Source organism: Rhineura floridana, chromosome 16 (assembly GCF_030035675.1).
Source record: "Rhineura floridana isolate rRhiFlo1 chromosome 16, rRhiFlo1.hap2, whole genome shotgun sequence".
In the NCBI taxonomy this organism is placed as follows: domain Eukaryota; kingdom Metazoa; phylum Chordata; class Lepidosauria; order Squamata; family Rhineuridae; genus Rhineura; species Rhineura floridana.
This window is the reverse complement of record NC_084495.1, coordinates 28,891,178-28,915,133: the sequence shown is the minus strand read 5'-3', so window position 1 is coordinate 28,915,133 and position 23,956 is coordinate 28,891,178. Positions and strand designations below refer to the sequence as shown.

Here is a 23,956-nt window from a genome sequence, read left to right as displayed (position 1 = left end):
CCATCCAGGCACTGACCAGCACCCAGACCTGCTTAGCTTCAACAAGATTGTCCTTATGGCCACACAGGACAGGTCTTTGCACTCTTCTGTGTGAAAGCAATGACTTTCAGTCTCAGAAATGGTGCTATGGATGGATCATAGGTACATTTGAAACATCTGACACTGTGTTAAGTTTTTTATCTTTTATTTTTATCTTTTAAGTTCTTTTATTCTCACTCCCTCATATGTGCATGTTTGTATGGGTGTGTCTGTGTATGCATAATGCATTTTATGTATTTTAGTTGTATTTTATGCATTTTAATTTACTGTAATGTTTGTGTTTTTATTGTGTATTCTATTATGCATGTGTGCAGTTTTATTGTAGCTGCCCTGAGTGCCCTATTGTTGGGCAGAAGGGTGGGATAGAAATATTTTAAATAAATTAAATAAATTTGAAACAGAACATAGGAAGTAGCCTTATATCAAGTGAGACCATTGGTCCATCTAGCTCACCATTCGATGGCACCATAGTGTAGTGGCAAATTCAGAAATGTGGGGTCCCTTCATGATAGTCAAAGCCACACCCCCTCATAACCACACCCTCTGTCTACTTTACCTAATCTCCCTTACTCTCCAAGTTTTCTGCAAGTCCACTACACTACAACAGACATCCCTAAGAGCCACTCAGCATGAAAGGAGAGGCTGTGTGTTAGCTACTGAGAAGAGTCTTCTCAGTGGCTGACTCAGCTTCTTTCACTCTGATTGACTCCAATTAGTGCAAAAGGACAAGGACTCTTCTCCATGGCTAACATGTTTTCCTTTCATGATTATTGGTTCATACATAGTGCCCTGTCTGGGACTCTGCTCCCCAAAAAGGTAAGGAGTCTATGACCTCCTGCAACCCTGGATGACTACACCCCTGGTAGACACTGACTGGCAGCAGCTCTCCAGGGTTTCAAACAGAACCCTTTCCCTACCCTACTTGGGAATGACAGGGGGTGGGCTCGGGGCCTTTTGCATGCAAAACATGTGCTCTGCCACAGCATCTTAACTGTCTCTGTTTTTGCAAGCTTCTCAACCAACATAGCCATCATATTCAGATACAGCACTGCCCAAATGTATTAGATCATAAATGAATAAATGATTGAATAATACCGTGCATGAAATCATGCTATAATTGAGATGCAAACCAGGCCTGACATTCTAGTTTTATGCCAAACTCTAAAAGTCCTGCAGGAAGTTGTCTACAGAACCAGTGAGAAATGTACATACTTCAAAGCAGATGGAAGAACTCACTCTTAATATCAATGAAGTGCTGCTAAAGAGTAGGCTTCCCCTTCTTTAGGATGCCTTTCCTGACCCTTCTCTGGTTTACCTTAACCATGCTTTAGTGTTACAGCTTCACTGCGGCAAGCTCGTGCTTTCAACATTTTGGCTGATAGAACCCCGCTGAGAGTTAACCATGGTTAGCTCTGGCACAGGCATCAATGCCAAACCATGGTTAAAGGAAGGGCTGGGACATTTTGCTACCCAAAGCAAGGGACAAGATGGTGTCTCCTCCCCGTTCCATGTAGAAATCCAGCCAGGCTGGCAGTTGAATCTGACATCAACCTTAGCAATGGGACAGCATCCTCCAGTGTGCTGGAAGGAGCAGGCTAGTTTCAAGGACAGGTACGTGCTTGGACAGGTACGTGCAACCACTTCGGTACTGGATCCTTGCCCCTCTTGGCTAATAAAAACTAGCAGGGATGGAACAGTTGGCTGGGCCAAGGAAGTGATAAATGCCTCTTTACAAGAGGGAGTGGTCCCTGGCTGTCTGAAAAAGGCGGCGGTGCAACCACTTCTGAAAAAACCTTCCTTGGACCCAGAAAACTTCAACAGCTACAGACCAGTGGCAAATGTTCCATTCCTGGGCAAGATCTTGGAACGAGTGGTTGCTAGCCAGCTCCAGGCGCTGTTGGATGAAACCGATTATCTAGATCCATTTCAATCGGGTTTCAGGCCTGGTTTTGGCACTGAGACGGCCTTGGTCGCCCTGTTTGATGACAGAGGGAGTGTAACTCTGTTGATTCTCCTCGATCTCTCAGCGGCTTTTGATACCATTGACCATGGTATCCTTCTGGAGAGGCTCGCGGAGTTGGGAGTTGGAGGCACTGCTTGGCTGTGGTTCCGCTCCTACTTGGCGGGCCGTCTCCAGAAGGTAGTGCTTGGGGAACACTGCTCGACACCGTGGGTTCTCCAGTGTGGGGTCCCGCAGGGTTCAGTTTTGTCTCCCATGCTTTTTAACATCTACATGAAGCCGTTAGGCGCGGTCATCAGGAGTTTTGGAGTGCGTTGTCATCAGTACGCTGATGACACGCAACTCTACTTCTCCTTTTCATCTTCTTCAGGTGAGGCTGTTGATGTGCTGAACCGTTGCCTGGCCACGATAATGGACTGGATGAGAGCTAACAAACTTAGGCTCAATCCTGACAAGACTGAGACGCTGTTGGTGGATGGTTTCTCTGATTGGATGGTGGATATATATCCTGTTCTGGATGGGGTTACACTCCCCCTAAAGGAGCAGGTTCATAGTTTGGGAGTCGTTTTAGACTCTTCCCTCTCACTTGAGGCTCATGTAGCCTCGGTGGCACAGAATGCGTTCTACCAACTTCGGTTGGTAGCCCAACTACGTCCCTATTTGAGTAAGGAGGACCTCACATCAGTGGTACATGCTCTGGTAACCTTGCGTTTGGACTACTGCAACGCGCTCTACGTAGGACTACCTTTGAAGACAGTTCGGAAGCTTCAGCTAGTGCAAAATGCAGCGGCCAGATTGCTAACAAGGACCAAGCGGTCCGAGAATATAACACCTGTTCTAGCTCGCCTGCACTGGCTTCCAATATGCTTCCGGGCCAGATTCAAAGTGTTGGTATTAACCTATAAAGCCTTATACGGCACGGGACCACGATACCTGTTGGATCGCCTCTCCCGATATGAACCCGCCCGTACACTACGGTCTACTACGAAGGCCCTCCTCCGGGTTCCGACTCATAGGGAGGCCCAGAGGGTGGCGACAAGATCTAGGGCCTTCTCAGTGGTGGCCCCCGAACTGTGGAATAGTCTCCCCAAGGAGGTGCGCTTGGCGCCGACATTATTATCTTTCCGGTGCCAAGTTAAAACCTTCCTCTTCTCCGACGCATTTTAATTTAAGTTAATTTAATTTTAATTTTAAATGTGTTGTAATCTGATTTTAGATTTTGTACTTTTTATATGCTCTGCTGTATTACTGTGTAATTTTATTGTATTTTTTGTTGTTCACCACCCAGAGAGCTATTGCTAGTCGGGCGGTATATAAGTTTAATAAATAATAATAATAATAATAATAATAATAATAATAATAAGGGGTGCAGAAGGAACAGCTGGGGGGCCTACCTACCATCACTGCCCCCAGTGTCTGCGCACAAGATGATTGCTTCACTCTGCCTTGGAGAAAGGATGGCACTGGATGTAAACAAGCTTGCAACCTGTTCCCACACATTTAATTATAGATCAAGAGACAAGCAGCAGTGTGTGATAGTGGTTAGAGTATCAGATTGCAACCTGGGAGTCCTTGGGCCAGTCACTGTCTCTCAGCCTAAGCCACCTCACAGGGTTGTTGTGAGAATAAAATCATGTGCTCTTTGGAGGAAAGGCGGGATATCAGTATAATGATAAATGAAGAAATAAATTGCATTGGTCTGTACCAGGTGATGGTGGTTGGCATGGGTGCAGTCATCCAGGATCTCAAGGGGTCTTAGACACCTTACTTTTTGGCAGCCATGTCTCAGCAGGGTCCCTATGTCTCCAGCATCTTACAAGCCAATCAGAATAAGAGAGGAGTGTGTTAGCCACTGAGAAGAGTCTTCTCACTTGCTTCCTTGTTCTTTCCTGCTGATTGGAGCCAATCAAGAATTTCTATAATCATAGAAGAGGGCATGGCTGTAACTATTAAGAAGGGACCTTTCACTTCTGAATTTGCCACTACATGACTGGTGGTTGGACAGCGGAAAGCACACTGGGAAGAAGCAGAGCATCCAACATCTGCCTTAGCAAACGCTCCTTCATCCATCTTCTCCCAGCTGTAGATCTGAAGCCCATTCACAGTCCAACATGGGCAAGGCAACTCTCTGAGCGCACAGAAGATAAATGGACTTAATGCAACTAAACAAACATGACATTTTCATTGCACTGTGATCACAGATGAGTCATTAAGTAAAACGATTAATCACAAATCAATGTTACTAAGCTCCTTTAGAGACGATGCGCTCCTCACCACGCAAGTAGAAGCTCTCCATTTATGGGCTAATGCATTTATTCTTGCTCTTGGACTCTTGTTGTTGGTCTTAAACATCAGAGTCTGCCGGAAATTTGTGTGCAATTAAGCTCAAGTGATGACCTCCTTGTACACGTTTTGGCACTTTTTATCCGATAGCTTGTTGTGCAAATATATAAATGAATTCAAGCATTATATGGAATTGCATTAACTGTAATTTCCAGGCAGACAGATATATTCCAGAATTTTAATACATGCACCAACAAGGCATTCAGCTCCATAAATTACTCATTTTATCCATCTGCAAATAGTTTTATCAGTCGATGGGTGGATTTGTTCTAGGGCATTAGAATCGATGGCTTTTGCAGCTGGACTAAACACAGCTGGTTCTTTTCAGCTGTTTTTGCAGATCTACCATTTTGGAAGAAAGGAAGTAGATTTGTTTTAAGAATAACACATAACATCATTTTTGAAAAAATTACACAATGGTTGCCCATCTGCTACTGCAGAGCCGAATTAAAGCTACTGTTGACTTATAAAGCCTTTAAACAACCTGGAACTTGAATACCTGCAGGAGATTGTTTGCCCTTCTACCCATGTGTTGAGATCTTTGGTGGAGGTCCTCAGGGTTGTGCTACAGCCAGTTGCAATTCACTGTAAGAATATAAGAAGAATCCTGCCGGATCAGGCCAATGGCCCATCTAGTCCAGCATCCTGTTCTCACATTGGCCAACCAGACGCTCCAACAGGCGCCTGAGAGCAAGAACCCTCTCCCCTCCTGTGGTTTCCAGTAACTGGCGTTCAGAAGCATCCTGCCTCCAGCCGGGGAGGGAGACCCTAGCCATCATGGCTAATAGCCAACTTTGTGGCAATGCAGAGCTGGACCTTCTTGGTGGTGGCGCCCTGGCTATGGAATTCCCTCTCCCCCACCAGCTGGTGCAAACTTTTTTGAAATATTTTTTATTAAAGAGTTTATAAGGAAATAAACATTCAAAGCAGAATACATTGAACACGAGCAGCAGCAAGGAACAAATGCGAATAATCCACCAAGGAACAGCAACTGGGAAAGCTAAGTACACATACATAGGAGAAAGAGTAACAAAATCTTCTGATGGAGTCTCTCCAACTGGAGAACTGAGTGACCGGTGGGCGAATCCCTTCAGCTGACAAGTTTATAAATGTTATGAACGGGAACCATATTGCTTCAAAAGCTTCAGGTTTGGACTGGCTTTTTGGTAACTTTAAGCTATGTGTTAGTTTTTCTTCAAGGGCAATTCGCCAGATGTGCCTAGACCAAGCACTAGGTGAAAATTCAGCAGAGGTCTTCTAGCCAGCTGAGATGGTCATCTGGCCAATAGACTGGCCAGGCTTTTAAAAAAATTTCAGCCCCAACTGAAGAAAGATTCCCCTTTTGCTAGACACGGATGCCTATGCCTGTTGACTTTAGCATTGTACTGTGCTTCTTCTGATGAAGTCTGAATTAAACATTTTTTTACTTTCCCTTTGTGTTTTATAGCATGCTGTTGAGATTGGGGAGGTTATTTACAAATATGAAAGGAAAAAATAGAGAACAGAAAACATTGTCAGCTGACATTAACAATAAAACTGTTCCATTACTCCTAACTTAAGACATATACATTAATGTAGGCAGTTCATATGACCAAAGGGGTATCTAAATCAGATTGACAATTATAAACCATGTCTTCAGATGTAGAAAAGGCAGTGACACCTTGAGACCAATGAGTAGTGGACCCTGAGCGTTTAGCACTGCAATATATGTCTCTTTGCAGCCATAACAGCTGGATTTGAATTTTAATAGACTGTGCTCTGTGATTGCTTTGGCAATGAAGAGCAGGCTGTAAATATTGTAAAGGTTATATCCAATGTTAGTCCTACTCAGAGTAAGCCCATTAAAAATAATGGACATGAATAACTTAGGCCCATTAATTTCAATGGGTCTACTCCGAATATAACTTAGTGGGGACAACCCTAAATCATATTGAACAAAATGTTGCCTTTTGCTTTCTATAGTGTGCATTTGGAAAATAAATAATATGATGAATGCATACACATCCGCAGCAGATTTCTCCTATTGGAGAGAGCCACTGCCATAGGAGGACTATATACTTTGCATGCAAAATAGAACATCCCAAATTCGATCCCTGGATCAGGTGCTAGGAAAGACTCCCCAAAACTCTGGAGAGGAGTTATCAGTTGAAGTCGCTGGTACTGGGCTAATGAATGGTCAAATAGCCTGACCTGGTATAAGGTCATCACACTCTGATGCTACAGACAACCTGCCCTGATTCCTCTGGTGTGCATGACAAACGGAGGGGGGGAGGTGTCTTCAGGAAGTTACAACATAGAGAAACATTCACAAGGCATAAAACTCCACTTTATCCATGCACCCCAGCTACCTACCAGGGGAGGCTGATCCCCAGGGCAAGGTGGGGCAGAACCCTACCAGTATTTTTTACTACTGCATCGCTTAAGCATCCACAGTATCTTTGCAAGGGAGGAGGATGGGGAGAAAAACAGAAGCAATTGGCCCTGTCTCTGGTGGACCCTCCCTTTACCACTCCACCAGGTCCAGTGGTTGCCAGCCACCAGGGCTACCTACCCTCCCAGTGCCTAGTTCTTCTACCTTATTGCAACCCATGAACCGCAAAGAATCCTGGGAACTGTAGTTTGTGAAGGGCGCTGAGAGTAGTTAGGAGACCTCCTCTTCCCCTCACAGAGCTACAATTCCCAGAATTCCCTGAGAAGTGGGATTGACCACGGTATCCTGTTAGATCGCCTTGGAGGGTTGGGAATAGGAGGCACTGTTTTACAGTGGTTCCGTTCCTTTCTCTCTGACAGGCATCAACAGGTAGCATTGGGGGATGAGATTTCAGACCCTTGGCCTCTCACTTGTGGAGTGCCACAGGGTTCTATTCTCTCTCCCATGCTATTTAACATCTATTTGAAACCGCTGGGTGGTATCATCAGGAGATTTGGGCTGCGGTGTCACCAATATGCTGATGACACGCAGCTCTATCTCTCGTTTAAATCTTCACCGGAGTTGGCTGTAGAGACCTTATCCAAGTGCCTGGAATCCGTGAGTGGATGGATGGGAAGAAACAGGCTGAAGCTCAATCCTGATAAAACCGAGGTACTGCTTGTGGGTGACAGGGGAAAGTTGGGTATTGTTGACCTGGAACTCAATGGGGTAAGATTGCCCCTGAAGGATCAGGTCCACAGCCTCGGGGTTATTCTTGACTCCAAGCTGTCCATGGAGGCTCAGATTTCGGCAGTGAGCCGGGCAGCTTGGTATCAGTTACACCTGATACGGAGGCTGCAACCCTACCTCCCTGCTCATCAGCTCCCACTGGTAGTGCATGCACTGGTCACCTCTCGACTGGACTACTGCAATGCGCTCTACGTGGGGCTACCCTTGAAAACGACCCGGAAACTACAGCTGGTACAAAATGCGGTGGCCCGTTTACTTACAAATAGCCGCCACCGTGATCACATTACACCGGTGTTAGTTCATCTACACTGGCTTCCAGTTGCTTTCCGGGCCCAATTCAAGGTGTTGGTATTAACCTTTAAAGCCCTATACGGTCTCGGCCCAGTTTACCTGAAGGAGCACCTCAAGTACCACCAACTTAGCCGCCTGACTAGATCAGCCACGCAAGGCCTTCTCTCAGTACCACCAACGAAAACAGCTAGGTTGGTGGGAACTAGGGAGAGGGCATTTTCAGTGGCGGCCCCCACTCTCTCGAACTCCCTCCCGTTCGATCTTCGACATGCCCCTTCCCTGGATGCATTTCACCGAGCATTAAAAACCTGGCTCTTTGGACAGGCCTTCGGGACCTCCGGGGTGGGCAAAGCTTTTATCACTATTACTGAATGCCCGTTGTTTACATACTGTTTTATGCTGTAATTTAATCCTTTATTGCCGACTGTATTGTATTGCTATGTATTTTAAATCGTATTTTAAATTGTATTTTACTGGAATTTAATTGTGTACGTCGCCTAGAGTGGCCTCGGCCAGATAGGCGACACAAAAATTAAATTATTATTATTATTATTGGTTGCTAAACCACTCCGAACATTGTAGTTCTGTAAGGGGAATAGGGATTTCTTAACAACTCTCTTCACAAACTACAGTTCCCAGGATTCTTCGAGGGAGGCCATGGCTGTTAAAGTGGTATAATAGTGCTTTAAATGTATGGTGTGGATGTGACATTAGATCAGGGGTGGGGAGACGTTGGCATCCAGATATTGCTGAACTACAAATCCCATCAGCTCTAGCAAGCATGGCCAAAGGTCAGGGATGATGGGAGTTGTAGATCAGCAACACTCAGAGGGCCAAAGGTCCCCCACCCCTGCTTTAGATTCCCATACCTGTTATTTAGAAAGTACCAGGTACATAAGATAGTGCTATATAATTCATCATCATCTTAAGACACTGGTACATGCATTCAGGAAGGTGCCCAGGGATTGACAAAAGAGAATTAAATGTAGTACTGTCCATTGCTCTTTCCTACTATTTCTATAGCAAGTGGTACTGGTCACGGTCGGACAAGGTACTGACCTAAATCACCTCCAAAACTGTTCATATCATCTTTCAGGCTTCACAAATGGCACAAATTGTGATGCAACAAGTACAGCATAATCTCATTTTGTCAATGTCAATAGAACATTTTTTAAAATATATATATGTATTGCTAAATGCAATCATTCAAGGTTTACCGCAAGGTGTTCTACATGGGGCTGCCTTTAAAGACAGTTCGGAAACGGCTGCTAGTGCAGAATTCAGCAACCAGCCAGATTGTTTAATTGGGAGTTGGAGGCTTGACCTTAGGGACTGCCTCTCCCCACATAAAAGTATCCAGACCCTGCATTCATCATCTGAGGCCCTTCTTCATGTGTCCCTTCTGAGGGAGGTGCAGAGGGTGGAGATTGGCCTTCTCAGTGGTGAGCACCATCACTATCAACCTTTAAGCACCAGGTGCAGATGTTCCTATTCATCCTGGCGTTTTGATCTTAATTTAGTGTTCACCTTTTAATTGGGTGGGATGGGATGCGTTCTTTTTATTTATGGCAGGATGAGCACTTTTAGTTAATAATATTCTTCTGCCTTCTGACGTATTTTAAATTTGGTGTATGCTTTTTTTAAAAAAAAATGTAAGTTACTTGGAAACAAAGAGTTTTTTGTAGTATGCAAAAAATAAATCAACAACACTTATGCTTATTCACATACCATTATGATGATAATTTATATCCCACTGTTCCTCTAAGGAGCTCAAGGTGGCATACCCGGTTCTTTCCTCCCCATTTTATCCTTACAACAACCCTGTGAGGTAGGGTAGACTGAGAGGCAGCGACTGGCCCAAGGTCATCTAGTGAGGTTCATGGCCAAGTGTGGATTCGAACCCTGGTCTCCCAGGTCATAGCCCAACACCCTAATCATTATACCACACTGGCTTTCTAGGGCCTGGCCCACACAAGCATGTCCATGTGGCTAGCATTGTATATGAACATGCAAATGAACCATCACAGATGCTATCTTTCATCTCCTCTTAAATTAAATTGACTTATAAGTCTGAGTAAAATCCTTTGACATTCTGAGAGAAAGTGAGCAGGCAAGCGCCATTTCCTCTTCTGAGCAGTTTTGTACAGTAGGGCCCCGCTTTTTGATGGCCTGCTTTTCGGCGTTCCGCTAATAAGGCAGATAAAATTAGAGGAAGGCCCCACTCATATGGCGCTGGTTCCGCTTTTACGGCATTTTTCGGGCGTCAGGCACCATTTTATTGACGGAGTTCCGCTTTTTGGCAGGTTTTGCTTTTTGGTGGGGATCTGGAACGTAACCCGCCATATGAGTGGGCCCCTACTGTATTCCAGAATTTTAATTTCTACACATGCTTTCTTCATACATGGTTGTTGTTATATGCCTTCAAGTTGATTATGACTTATGGCAGCTCTATGAATCTTTTTTGGATATATTCATAAGGTTTTCATGGTCAGAGTTATTCAGAGGTGGTTTACCATTGCCTTCCTCTAAGCCTATGGCACCCAGTATTCCCAGGCGGTCTCCCACCCAAGTACTACCCAGGCCTGACCCTGCTTAGGTTCCCAGATCAGATGAGATCGGGCATGTCCAGGGTAGTATGGCCATAGTCATACATGGTGCACAAACTGTTGCTTGTTAAAGAGCAAGCGCTTGCAGCTTCTGTGTGATTGTCAAGACCAGCAGATAGTTATAACTATAGCACTCCCTCTAGTGGAAATCAATGGCATGTACAAGCAAGTTAAGGTCAGAGCAACTTACAGTGCACCGTTTTCGCAAATTCCTTCTGGCAGCATTAGGGGGTTGGAGTGGTTGGGTAGATACAAAGGCCCCAGTAGGGTCCACCCTGACTCACCCATAGCAGCTGCCATCTCTCCCTTGGCTGGGGTGAAAGAACTGGAGCCCCTGGAGGAACTGCTGCAATTCTAAGAACTGTAGGAGTCATGCAACATACCAATTTGCCTCTCACATCACACACTTCATACTCCAAATTGAGTATCAACGGATCTACATTATGGGTGGCCCCAGAGGATTTCCAAACCAAACAAATGGAGAACTTGCCATTTTGAGAATTACTTCCTATCAACAAGGCCACGTCTTTGTGTTCCACACTAATTAATGCAGAGCCACAACTTGCCACTCAGTTCCATGCTTGCAACCCCCCCCCCAAAAAAAAGGAAATTATGGAAGAGCACATAAGAGCAGCCTGCTGGATCAGGTCAAAGGCCCATCTAGTCCAACACCCTGTTCTGATATTGGCTAACCAGATGCCCATGGGAAGCCCACAAGCAAGGCACGAGCACAGCAGCACTCTCTGCACTTGTGATGCCCACCAAACTGGTATTGCTGGCCAGCAAGCAAGCAATGACCTCTGCTTGGAACAGCCGCCGCCACCACCACCAAGCATACAGGTGAACAAGCAGTGATAGCGCTCATTCACCCAGGCAGGTGAGCAAGCACCATTTGTGATGCTCTTTTTTCTGTGGCAACCATTGGCACCTGCCTGTTCACACGGGGCAAAAGATGCCACTGTCTTCCCTCTGCCCTGGTGAAGCAATGGCAACAGCATCCAGACTAAGTTCAAGGTTCTAGTTTTGGTGTACAAAGCCCTATACAGCTTGGGAGCAGGATATCTGAAAGACCGTCTTATCCTTTATATACCCAGTCAATCACTGCGCTCAGCAGGTGAGGGCCTCTTGCAAATACCATCTTATCAGGTCTGTTCTGCACAACATAGGAAATGGACCTTTAGTGTTGTGGCACCTACCCTTTGGGATTCCCTCCCCTTAAATATCAGACAGACGCCATCTCTGTTCTCTTTTTGGTGCCTACTGATGACCTTCCTCTTTCAACAAGCCTTTTAAGTAGAGACCTTATCCCAGTCTGCATCTTTGTTGGAATTGCTTTTTAATGCATTTTAACACTTTTTTTAAAAAGATGTTTTTAAAGATGTTTTGTTTTAATATATTTTTAAGGATGTTTTGTTTTAATCTATTTCAAAGTCTGTTTTTATGTTTTAGAGTGTTTTTGGTGCTTTTGTTTGCCGCCCTGGGCTCCTACTGGGAGGAAGGGCAGGATATAGATCTAATAAACAATAATAATCCATAGGAAGAGAGGCACTGGTTGGCATTTTGATCCTCAAAGTTTGCAGCCAGTCCTGCCATCTTTCAAAACCTCTAGAACGGCATGCTAAAGTGCTGCCTCTTTAGGCTGTGATCTGTGTTTCAAGAAACATACAGCCAGAATAAAGGCCATTAGGCAGCAGTAAGTTTATTCACACATCTTGTCCCATATGAACCTTCGCCAGACACCCTTACCTCCAGGCAATCTGGCAGAGGGCCATTCCGGTGGCAGCTCTCTGGTTACAAAATGCTCAGGGACAGAGACACACTACCCACACAGAAAATTGTGCTGGGCGTTGAGGTCACTGTAATCCCAGAGGACCCTATCCTGTCCTGCTAGATGGGGAAGTTGGCTCATGGCAAGCCAAGATTTGTTGCCCTGTCTTTAGATCTTGGCCAACGTCTGAGTAAAATGTGGTTTCAGACTTTACGGTTGCATATTCATTTACTACATTGTCTGAATTAATTTGACTCAAAGCCCTTATTCACAAGCTGCCGCTGTATGACATCAGATTGATCAAGCTTGCTCAGTAGTGTCTACTGTAACTGGCAGAAGGAGTTTTTTTTCCCAAGCGCTCTCATCCAGGATCCTCTTACCTAGAGAACAGATCTATGGGGCAGCTGTATGAGCTGAAAAAGGTGCATAAACAAGCAACCAAAGTCATCAATGGGTGGGGCAGTAGCTCAGTGGTAGAGCATCCGCTTTGCATGCAGGAGGGCCTGGGTTCAAATCCCAGCATTTCCAGGTAGGACTGGGAGACCCCAGTCTGAAACCTTGGAGAGCTTCTGCCAGTTAGTGTAGACAGTACTAAGCTCAATGCACCAATGGTCTGACTCAATAAAAGTCAGATTGTAAGCTCCTTGGGAGCAGGGACCTCTCTATGTTTCCTCTCTAACTCTGCAGGGCACCACATAAGCTGACTATATGGTACAAATAAATAATCCATTTAGCTGTAGATGCTACCCAAATATGACACTATACACATATGGTTGCATCATCATGTCTTATTTTTTAATGATATTCCAAACTATCATATCCATTTGACTACTTTTCAAATACAATTAAGGGCTGAAGGGGAAGAAAAGTAAGACAGTGCCCAGTATTTAATACCTATTGGTTAAATCCACAACATCAAAAGAGAAAAGGGGGGGAAGAGTTTTCTATAAACATAGCAAGTAGATACAGAATGTACAGTGAACAGTTGCCTATACAAGTGCATTTCAGCATATAGTACACTTTTGCAGAAATCCTGGGAATAGTCCATATATATATATATATATATATATATATATATATATATATAAACCATTCGAAGTGTATTCTCCAAAATTTAACATCCTCTTTGCTTTGGTTATGAAGCACATATCTAGAGTGCCAATACCATTGGTCATTATGAATCAAGCCTCATCTGTGTTTCAGAACACATCTGAAACCATCCACTTTAATTTTCCCTCTCATGCATTCTGATCCAATAAGATGCACATGATTTCATCACGGCACGGGTTATAATGCTACTTGCTCTCTATTGCACTGATTTTGACCAACTTGGCAAATAATAATTCAAAATTATCTGCAATACATAGGAAGTATAGAACTACTGATCCAAAAGGAACATGTTGAACAGAGGTGGCTACCCTGTGCATCATCCAGATGTTGTTGGATTTCATCTCCTATCAGCATGACCAATGCTGAGGGACAACGGGAGTTGTAGTCCAACATCCGGAGGGCCAAAGGTTAGCCACTCCTGATTTAGAGTTTTCAGATAAGCCATGAAAAACAGTTATCTACTGCGAAAACCTGATTGCCAAAAGAAAAAAGAGTCAAGAGCTTGCTAGTATTTAGAAGATAGGTGCGCTGATGATTGCTGAAGGAATCCAAAGAGGGGCTGGGGAGAAATATGAACACTAACAGACCATTTTATTTCAGTGTTAATAAGAAATCTGGCTAACGTCCCATAAGATTTTCCACAAGTACTGCATACCAGCCTTAAGGGGTTTTTAATTCATATGTACAATATGATGTAGTGTTTGCCAGAGAAATTCTCTGCAGTTTTTTTTTTTTACCAACATGTAGAAAAATAAAGATAAAATTAAAAAATTATTGCGAACCAAGAGATCATCTTAAGTTATTGGGATCACCAACCTCAGCAAGCATTCTGCACTGAACCAGAGTGCAGGGTCCTTCATTCTGCTTTACAAGAATGTCAGTGCTTTGTTTCAAAGAACGAAGTTACTAAAACATTTCTAGCAGAAGAGGAAAACAATGCAGATCGCAAGAACAAAATGTAAACAGATCTTCGTATTTTAAATTAGGCTAAGAGAATAGCAAGCTTTTCCAAACATGTTTTCAGTGCTCCTTCTAAGCTTTGCAAGATCAGTAATTCCAAAGGAGGCAAACTGTGTGTTTGCTCACTTATACTTGTTAAATTAAATACGTATGCATCTTGTAAAGAGCTCAAGATAAACAGGAGCCAGACAGGTCCTCCTACTTGCTAATTTTGCTTCCAAAATGTAAGAAGTATCTACTGTCTGATTTTTTTTAAAAAAAATGCATGGCCTCAGGGACTACAGTTTATCAAAGCGATTAACTCCATTTTGATTTATAATGCTAGTTTAACTCAAAATTGATCTTTACTGAGTGACCAGTGTGTTCAATTTAGATATAGCACTATCTTTAAAAGAGTGCATAATGTACTCAATAAAATGGAAATATTACTGGGGCGGGTGGGTGGTGGAAACAGATGAACTGGAAAGTGTTCGGTAACCAATTCAACCATAAGAATCAAGATATAGGAAGGAGGCACATGGATCAAGCACTGAATTTGTTACCATATTGAATTTTAGGCTGCGGTCTTATCCCATTTTCTTCAAAGTACTTCACCTGTTTCCTGTTGGGGGAGGTGTATGTATGATTGTCTAATGGAACAAGATGTTTTTTAGAAAACAATTTTTAAAATTTGAGCCAGGAGTATCACAAGGATCAAAAGCTGCTTTTAAACACAAATAAAAGGGCAATGTTGTTATAGATTAGAAATCCCAATGCTAGTGAATGTCCAACATTTATAAATATTTGAAATTCATCCACAGTATCACCTGCTCCTGAACTAAAAGTGGTTCAGACATTGGCACTAAACTACAGCTTAGCGATACATGCATGAACCTCCTCCTCTCTTTTCCTACTCCAGTGTGACCGTAAAGAGATCAGAAGCATCTACTTCTGTCAGAAGCATCCACTTCTGTTTTAAACTAACCAGAGTTTGTTGCTTCAACCTGAACTGGGAACTGTGGTCAGTTTTAACTACAGTTTATCCAAATAAACCAAGAATAGAAGCCAAAGTGTGAAGTTAGCATCTTCAGACAAGTGATAGCTTACACTAACCAGTTTTTAACAGTCCCAGTGAAATAAAATAAGGCTAGTCTGAAATGGAAGATGGTGCTTCCAGTCTCTTTTGCACAGCTGCATCTGGAGAGAAGAGGGTGAAAAGTGCTCAAGTTGAACTATAATTTAGTATTACATCTGAATCCATCTATAGATTCACGTTATGGAAGATAAACCAGAGGCCGTGCCAATGAAGATGTGCAATTGTTCTTTCCAACAGACTTGCTTAAGTGGTTAGCAAATCATGCACCAAGAAACTCTCTCATCAATATAAACCAAATGAGATCACTTTAGCCATTAAACTGAATGAAGAAATGTGTCATTTTATGCAGAGACAAAGGGTCAGGATGAAAATCTCTCACCTTTCACTAGGAACTGAAAAATAGTCACTAACGACTAGCTTCTGCAAAAAGCTGGATGGGCTTAGAGGATTTAACGTTTTTGGAATGACTTCAGATCAGGAAATGCTGATCTGCTTTATTTCAATTTTTCAATTTTCTCCCCATAACCTTCACTTTAAAGAAAAAGTCTCAAATTAATTTTAAGGCACATGACACTGGTGATTTGGAACATATAAAGACACATATATATAGAATGGGGAAATGTGTTTCTAGGAGTTTCCTTCCACAGATTGTCCCACTGCTTTATAACACCTACATCAGGCCTACACACCATGAGTGATCCATTCAGTTAAATGCCACCATGTATGGTGGCATAACAGGGCCTTGCAAATACTCTCTGCCTCCCTGGTTTTGCATTCCTAGGCAAGCAGAGGTTTAATAAAGGCCCTTGTGGGCCACAATACATTACTCATGGGATGCATTTGGCTTGGCAGGTCACACGTTCCCAGGCTCTGTACTAAAGGACACCAATGATCATTTCAGGAAATCTGAGAATATTTCATGTAACATTATACGCCTCAACAAGAAGCAAATAAAGAAAACGGGCACTACTCGACTGTAGTGTCTTGCTTGCACAAATGAGACTTGCCCTTGCAGCCACCCCATGTGCCCCTAAAATCTGCTCTGGAGAGTAAAAAGATTTCCTGGAGCAAATGTGGGGGACACCGAGGAAAAGGAGAAGTCCTGTCACATCCACTGGTGCAACCTTAGATCTTGCCCAGTAACTCTTGATGGAGTTTTTTGTTTACAAAGATAGACTTAAATCATTCAGCCCAAACAGCGGTACATTGAAAAATATTTTTACCTAAGGACATTTCTATGGGTTAAGGTGGAATTAAGAAGGAAATGCAACCTTTTCAACAAAACACACACAGATATTTGAAAGCAAAATATATTAGCCTTGATTTATTTTTTAAAAAAATGTATTCTTGATCTCTTATCACTTGCCAAAAAATTTCTTTTTGTTTTTAAAATATAGATGAACGATTCAGGCTAGCTAGCCCCAGCTCCAATCAAAATTTTGGTAGAAGTGTATGTAAACAATATTAGCAGCTTAAGGCTTAGAAAGAACACTGATTTAAAAAAATACTCCTGTCACATCAAGACATCCACATCTCCTTCGTGGTCCTCCTCAGTCACTTTTAACGAAAGCACCTCTTCATTAAGGAACAAGCCACTCAGTCTCTCCTTTCGAGCCTGTCTCTGTTCTTTCAGCTGTCGCTTGCGCAAAGCCTTTTGCTGAAGTTTGCGTTGTTTAGAACGTTTCTGTCAAAATAAAGGAAATGGCCAAACTCAGTCCTCATCTCTACACAGAACAGGAAAACAAGAGACATCCTTTTTAAACTAAAACTAATTCACTATTTTCAGATAAACAACTGTTAAGAAAGATACAAGTTATTGGGATGTGGGGGAGGAGAGGAACCCTCCTCTCTGTGCCTGCCAACCTTCAGTTACATATGACAACACAAAGGTGCTGGAATGGCCCCAAACACACAGATATACCAACTCCATCTTCCCTATGCAAGCTTTGATGAAAAAGAAACCTTAACCGGATGGTAGGAAAACAGAGTTATACAGAGAAGGGTGACATTTCTTTCTTGGAACAACAAATTTAACAAGTATGTAAGACCATATTCACTATTTTCTTTAGTTTCAAATGCATTTGGGGGGATTTGTCGCTTTTTTATATATATTTATTTATTGCATCTGTGCCCCACCTTTTTCTACAAGGAGCTCAAGCTGGCATACATGGGTCTTCCCCTCCTCAATTAATCCCCTCAACAGCCCTGTGAGGTAGGTTAGGCTGAGAGGCAATGACTGGCCCAAGATCATCCAGTGAGCTTCATGGCTAAGTGGGGATTCAAACCCTCGTCTCCCAGGTGCTAGTCCAAAACTCTAATCAGTACACTACACTACACTATTATTATTATTATTATGAGGAGGAGGAGGAGGAGGAGGAGAATCTTGATGGCGTTTCCTTTGACTGTAACCCAAAGCTGGATGGGAGCATTCTATGGATTTCCTGAAGAAACATGGGTAACTGAAACTAGCAATGCTAGGCCGAAAATGTTAATTTTGAAACTTAAATCATCCACAACATTGATAAATGTTGAACTTGTTTATTTAAGTTATTCTGGTTCTGATGTGCTACAGGGCATATTGTTCCATATTTTCAAATTTGTTAATGATCAAATTTATAAGGATGATCAATCCTTATGAAGCAGTGGTAGAGCTCATTAAGCTGCAAGTCACCTTCCAGGAAAGGTGGGCTATCCCCTTGCTTCAAGATCCTCAAAAAGGAACATTCATTGAGTTATTGTGACATGTAAGATTTCAGTTAAACTGAAATCACTCAAAATATAGTAATTCACTTTGTTAAAAAAAAATCCATCCAAACAAGAGAGATTTCTATGCATACGATCACAATTCTAAAGCTTTACTTTCGAATCCCGGATTCGCTCAGCAGCACTGGTAGATAAGTTGCTGTCACTGTGAGCCCGACTCATATTGGCACTGGAGTTGGAACCAGAGTTGCCAACACTGGAACCGCTGCTGCTTGCTGAGCTGACCATGCTGGCGCTGCTGCTGCTGGCACTGGCACCGCTCACTCCGCTGGTGCTTCCACAACCGTAGCCACTTCGCTTCCAATTCTCCCTTGTCGACCGCTGTCGAGGGCCATGCTCCTTGATATAATTTCTGACCTAAATGTGCAAAGGATGGGATGAAGAATATCAACCAATGCATTTATTACAGCCAATAGACCAGAGATAAAATGCAATGAATAAATCCAAAATTAAGACACAATAAATAGAAACAGTAGAGTCATACAGTACTCTACAATCTCAATAAAAGGATAAACATTCAAATGAATAAGACAATGGCAGTTATATCAGCTACAATAATCCTCACAAATGATCCTTGCAATTTCAAATAATAATTCTCTGGTTTTCACTGCTTGAAAATTTCACTTGATAGAAATTTTGCAACTGTCAGTGACACCCTTGGTGTTTTGTCTTCCATTAAATATTTGACATAAAATTTAACTGACTCTTCAGTAACTCTCCATCCAAATGACGGGCTAATCAGAAATGTTAAATAGTTACATAAGCCTGTCTACATAAAAAGGTCTTCAAGAGGTGCCTGAAGATCAAAAGCAAAGACAGCCTGCTGACTCTCTGCTGGGGGACTGTTCCACAGCAAGATATGCAGCAATATCACACATACCAGAAGATGACAGACACTTGATTTAAAAGAACATCTGGCTTATTTTAACATACCTGTTTCAGCTTTTCATCAGTGAGGCAATTTAGTTCAATAATAAACTCATTGTCTGTGGGAGAAATCTGAGCTGTGGGATCAATAATTTTAATGATGTCAAGCTGCTCTCGAAGCCCCATCTCCGTGCTGACTTTACGACTCAGATATTCAATATATTCAACCTAAGAAAAACAGACAAACAGGAAGTGACCAACAACATCCATTGAGGTCATGAACAGAAGATCTGCACCAAGTACTCTCAAGCTGAGAGGTGAGATAGGTGGTGAAAGGTGACAGGGCCTTCTCAGTTGTAGCCTTCTGCCTTTGGAATGCCCTCCTCAAGGAAATCAGGGGAGCATCATCCTTGCTCTCATTAGACAGCAAGTCAAGCCTTACTTTCTCTTCTCTTGAACCCTTTCCTAACAATTGCTATCTACTAGTTGTGCTGCTTCTCCAATTTAGTTTTTGATGTGCTTTGGCTGTATTGCTGGCTTTAGGGTGTTTTAAAGACATTTTCGATTAGACATTCTAATGGATTTATGTATATTGCTTGGGCGTTGAATGATGGAAAGGTGAGGGTAGAAGTGCCAGCTCTTTCACAATTCAAGATACCTTAACACCACAGACAAAAAAAAAAAATAGAAATTAACTTTGCATAGATGGAATTAGCACTTACAAATCAGTTTATATCTGCTATCAAGCAGTGACCCTGTTTGCAAGGATGCAGTCTCCTGTGTCTCCCAAATGCTGGGCTTTTACCTGTTCATCGTTGGTCATTGCACTCCATGGGAGCTCATCGAGATTCCTGTGCTTGTTTTTCTTTTTTGGAAGCAGACAAGGAGAGCTTGGAATACTGGGTATGATGTCAGAAAGCACATCGCTTCCACTTGCAATGTCACTGCCAGGCAACTTACAGAGGCATACAAAAATATGTATCAGATCAACTTCAAATAAAGCAATGCAGTCCGATATTCAGTAACACATTACAAAACATCAGCATTAATATAGGAAATTAAGGCTACACTCCTAAAAACACTTACCTGGGAGCCAGCCCTATTAGAAAAAGCAGCATTTACTTATGAGTAAACACATTTAGTATTGTACTGCTGTTTCACTGTGCTGTTGGAAAAACATTTTCAGTCTTATTGCACAGACTCTGGCACCTTATGATTGTAAAGGCAGCCCACTTTCTTTCCCTGCGTCCAACACACTTATAAAAGTGTTTTTACCTGCCATTCAAATTCACTGTCTGACCAGTCCCAATAGGTGCTAATGGAGGAAGAAACATCACTGCAGACGCTGCCCTCTGGGAACAAGTCAAAAGACGTTAACTCCTGATCATCCAAAATTGAGAAGCAATCATCCTGGTCGCCAACAGAGACAGAAGAAAAGAGTTCTTCACTGCATTCAGAGCTGGCTACACTCGTGCCACAAGAAGTCAAGTTCCACCTGAAAAACAGAACGGCAGCCACACTCAACCTCAGTATTTCAGAAACATCCAATGTTTCACTCCTAAGCGACCTGTCGGGTATGCTTTAAGTAGGATTCCTGCATTGAGCAGGGAGGTGGACTCGATAGCCTTATAGGTCCCTTCCAATTCTACTATTCTGTGATTTCTGCTTAAGACATCAGTGCACAATGATATCTAACTAGCAAGCTGTGTTCAGACCTCTCCGTGCCTAGGACTGAGCTTCAAAGAAGCCATACCAAATGTGTGCCAGTGATGAGGTGCTACAGGCCACTTGTGGGCCATCGTGCACTCTCAAGGCCACAAAAATCAGCCATAAATTAGACCTCTGGTTAGTGGCCCTTCCAGTAATGGTAACCCATCTATAGACAACTGTACTGTCCCACTGGAGGCCCACAGCAGCTTACTGGCCTTCAGAAAACAAATGAATGCAGTTTTATTTCATCAGAACTTCAGAGACAAAACCTTAGCTCAATATGCAGCTGCAGTCAAGCACGTTAGGCTATGTACAAGCCATACATTTAAAACACACAGCTTCCCCCAAAGAATTCTGGGAACTGTAGTTTACCTCTCACAGAGCTACAATTTCCAGCATCCTTAACAAACTAGTTCCCAGGATTCTTTAAGAGGGAAGTCATCTGCTTCAAATGTACAACATGTACTCAGTCTTAGCAACTGTAAATTGAAATTGTTTAGTATTTTATTGCGATTCATAGTTATTAATATTTATCTTGTGACGTGTGTGTCATAAGCTGTTTCAGGGATCGTTTCACTGCTTTTCTTAGGTACCATAAACCCTTACAATGTTTGCCATCTTTTATCTTCTCTGGCAGAACTTCTTTACCTGCATGACAGACAACGAACAAGGCAAGCTTCATCCTGTTACAAAAGGCTGCACTTCTTGAATTTCTGCTTGTCGTGCAACTATTAATGGCACAAAAGGCTTTAACAGAAATCAAAAGAGAGAATACAGATACAATAAAAGGAAACACTTTGCCTGCTAAATTTCTGCTTGCCAAACCAGCAGGAGCTGCCACCTTTTTTTTCTGGCCCGGTTCCCATGCCCTGAACAGCAGCTTTGCAGATACAAATTAAACCAGTGACGCTCCCCTGGCATAGATGTAGCAGCAATGGGAAGAGCTTTGCCTATTAATTTTCTGTCTGCCAAGCAGCTGAGTATTTAATAAAAGAGAAGAAACCTACCTAGCAGTCTATCTTCTACTCAACACACACAAAAACACATCAATGTACTGAAACCAATATAGGAATATTTATTAGCTTATCTCTTTAAGAACTTCATGAAAATTTAAACTTTAAATCCATACATCTCCTCAGCCTCACTCAACTGCAAACAAGTAGCACAGAGAATGCTAACCTACCTTATAAGACTGTGCTGAGAACCACACCCTGAATGCTCAGTGAAGGGCTACTTAAATGCTGGAATCAGGGTTGGAATTATGGGCAAAAAGGTGTGCATGTTGAGAATGGAGGTATCTTAATGAAAACCACAAGCCCCACTCACCTGTTCTCTCCAATGTTAGCCAATTCATACGCCCACCCCACACCCTCAATTGCCTTCAAAATAGTGGTTATGCAATTATTGTTTCTGTTGCCTCTGTGGAATAGAAAGAAAAGTCCCATTTATTATTTTCTATATTTGCTATGAAAGCTCATGCTGCAATCTTAACCCCACTTACCCAGGAAGTAAGCTCCACTGAATTCAATGGGACTTGAGTAGGCATGGTTAGGACTGCAGTCTTAAATAGTCATAGCAGGTAAGCAGACAGCACCCACAAAACATAATCCAAACAGTGGTGACATCCATACCATACACTTAAGACTCACGGCTTCCCCCAAAGAATCCTGGGAACTGTAGTTTGTCACTCTGTAAGGGGTAAACTACAGTTCCCAGAATTCTTTGGGGGAAGCCACATGCTTTAAATGTATGGTGTGGGATGTGACTAGTATTATTCCAGCTAGTCAGCTACCTTGTTTTATCTTTTACTTTATTTATTCAACATTTATATGCCATTTGTATATTTCTCCAAGTAGCTCAAGCTGACATACATGCTTCTCCCCCTCTCTATTTTATCCTCACAACAACCCTGCAAGGTAGATTAGATGAAGCGACAGTAACCGGTCTACGGTCACTTTTTTGACTTCATAGCCCCTAGTCTCCCAAATCAACATTCTGACTGCTACACCACACATTTAAAGCACATGACTTTTCCTGAAGAATCTTAGGAACTGTAATATGTTAAGGGTGCTGGGAACTGTAGCTCTGTGAGGAGCACACTACATTTCCCAGAATCCTTTGGGAGAAGCCATGTGGTTTAAATGCACAGCGTGTAACCAACCTGGTTCCCTTTCTCACTCTATCAATCCGCCCCAACGCTTTCCCCCCGCTCCTCCTGCAAAAGTTCTGATTCAGCTCCACCACACCCCCATTTTTCACCATCACAACAGCCCTGCGAAGTAAGCACAGAAACAATCCGTAGCCTGGCCCAAGGTTGCGAGGCTGGCGGCTGAGCGGGCGAGCGGGCGGGGGAGTTTGAATCCGGCTCAATCTCCTCTTCCCACCCCACCCCGGCACACCTGTGGGCGTGAAGGCGTCGCAGCGGGTCCGTGCGGTGGCACGACGAAAGGTGGCAGCCGAAGTCGCTGACGTCCAGGCAGGCCGGGCCATCGTCACACAAGCTGAGACTGCCGTGGGCGCGGAGGGGCGGCGAGAGGAGGGCGCTGGGCTCGTCGGGGGCCAGGAACTTCTGCGGCTCCTCGCCGGCCATGGCGGGGCAGGGGGGCGGGGCGAGGCCTACACCGCTCTCAGGCGCCTACCGGGCTGCGAAAGGGAGGACGCCGCCAGCCCACCATAGAGAAAAGGAGAGGGGGAAGAGACAGGGAACAGAAACTTCCGCCCCTTCTCGAGCCGGCTTCAAAATGAAAAACCCCACAGAAAGCGACGCCTGCTGCAACTCGCCTCGCTATAGCCCGGGCGACCGGAAGTTGCGAATACCGTATTCCGCTTCCTTGGACGGTGCAGAGGTTTCCGCCGAGAGTCAGTCAGTTAGTCCGTCTCTCTTTCTCTCTCTCTCTCTCTCTCTCTCTCTCTGGCGCCCCCTGCAGATAGAGGCGGGAAAAGGAGAAGTGCAAGTCTTAAGCTGGTATACAGTATCTAAAAGCGAATTGAATGAAGATGGGTCTTCCTAGCATTTATTTATTTATTATTAATTTTAATGAAACTTAGTACCCGCCTTTCAATCTTGAGATCCCAGGGCTGGTTACAACCATTTAAAATACATCCTTAGAAATAATTTTAAAACAACTTAAAATATGCAGAGAGGAAAATAAATTCATATGTAAGTAAGTTGATAATAGTGAATTTGATAAATGTTTGCCATTGCTCAGGCTAGTCCAAACAAGGAACATTAATTTTATATTCAAATAAGTGAATACGTAAGTGGGTGGCATAAGTTTCTACCATTATTCAGGCTAAGACAAAT

At 43.2% G+C, this 23,956-nt stretch overlaps 1 protein-coding gene and 1 pseudogene across 1 annotated transcript; both read right to left on the bottom strand.

Moving 5' to 3' along the window:
• Nucleotides 1-10,321: 10,321 nt before the first annotated feature.
• Nucleotides 10,322-10,440, bottom strand: LOC133371548 (5S ribosomal RNA; annotated as a pseudogene).
• Nucleotides 10,441-16,608: 6,168 nt separating this feature from the next.
• FAM199X (family with sequence similarity 199, X-linked) lies at nt 16,609-23,550 on the bottom strand. Its single transcript, XM_061598111.1, has 6 exons — nt 23,052-23,550; nt 20,218-20,437; nt 19,748-19,897; nt 19,009-19,170; nt 18,172-18,432; nt 16,609-16,996 (listed from the first exon to the last, which is right to left on the bottom strand). The coding sequence occupies exons 1-6, from the start codon at nt 23,240-23,242 to the stop codon at nt 16,826-16,828; spliced, it is 1,155 nt and encodes a 384-aa protein (XP_061454095.1). The 5' UTR covers nt 23,243-23,550; the 3' UTR covers nt 16,609-16,825.
• Nucleotides 23,551-23,956: the final 406 nt, after the last annotated feature.

Bases quoted from the DNA above. Each gene is read 5' to 3' on its own strand.
- FAM199X (XM_061598111.1), bottom strand. From the start codon at position 23,242: ATGGCCGGCGAGGAGCCGCAGAAGTTCCTGGCCCCCGACGAGCCCAGC. The intron at 20,438-23,051 runs GTGTGCCGGGGT...TCTGTTTTTCAG, and splicing joins CGACGCCTTCACGCCCACAG to GTGGAACTTGACTTCTTGTG. The intron at 19,171-19,747 runs GTAAAAGCCCAG...TGTTTTTCTTAG, and splicing joins CAATGACCAACGATGAACAG to GTTGAATATATTGAATATCT.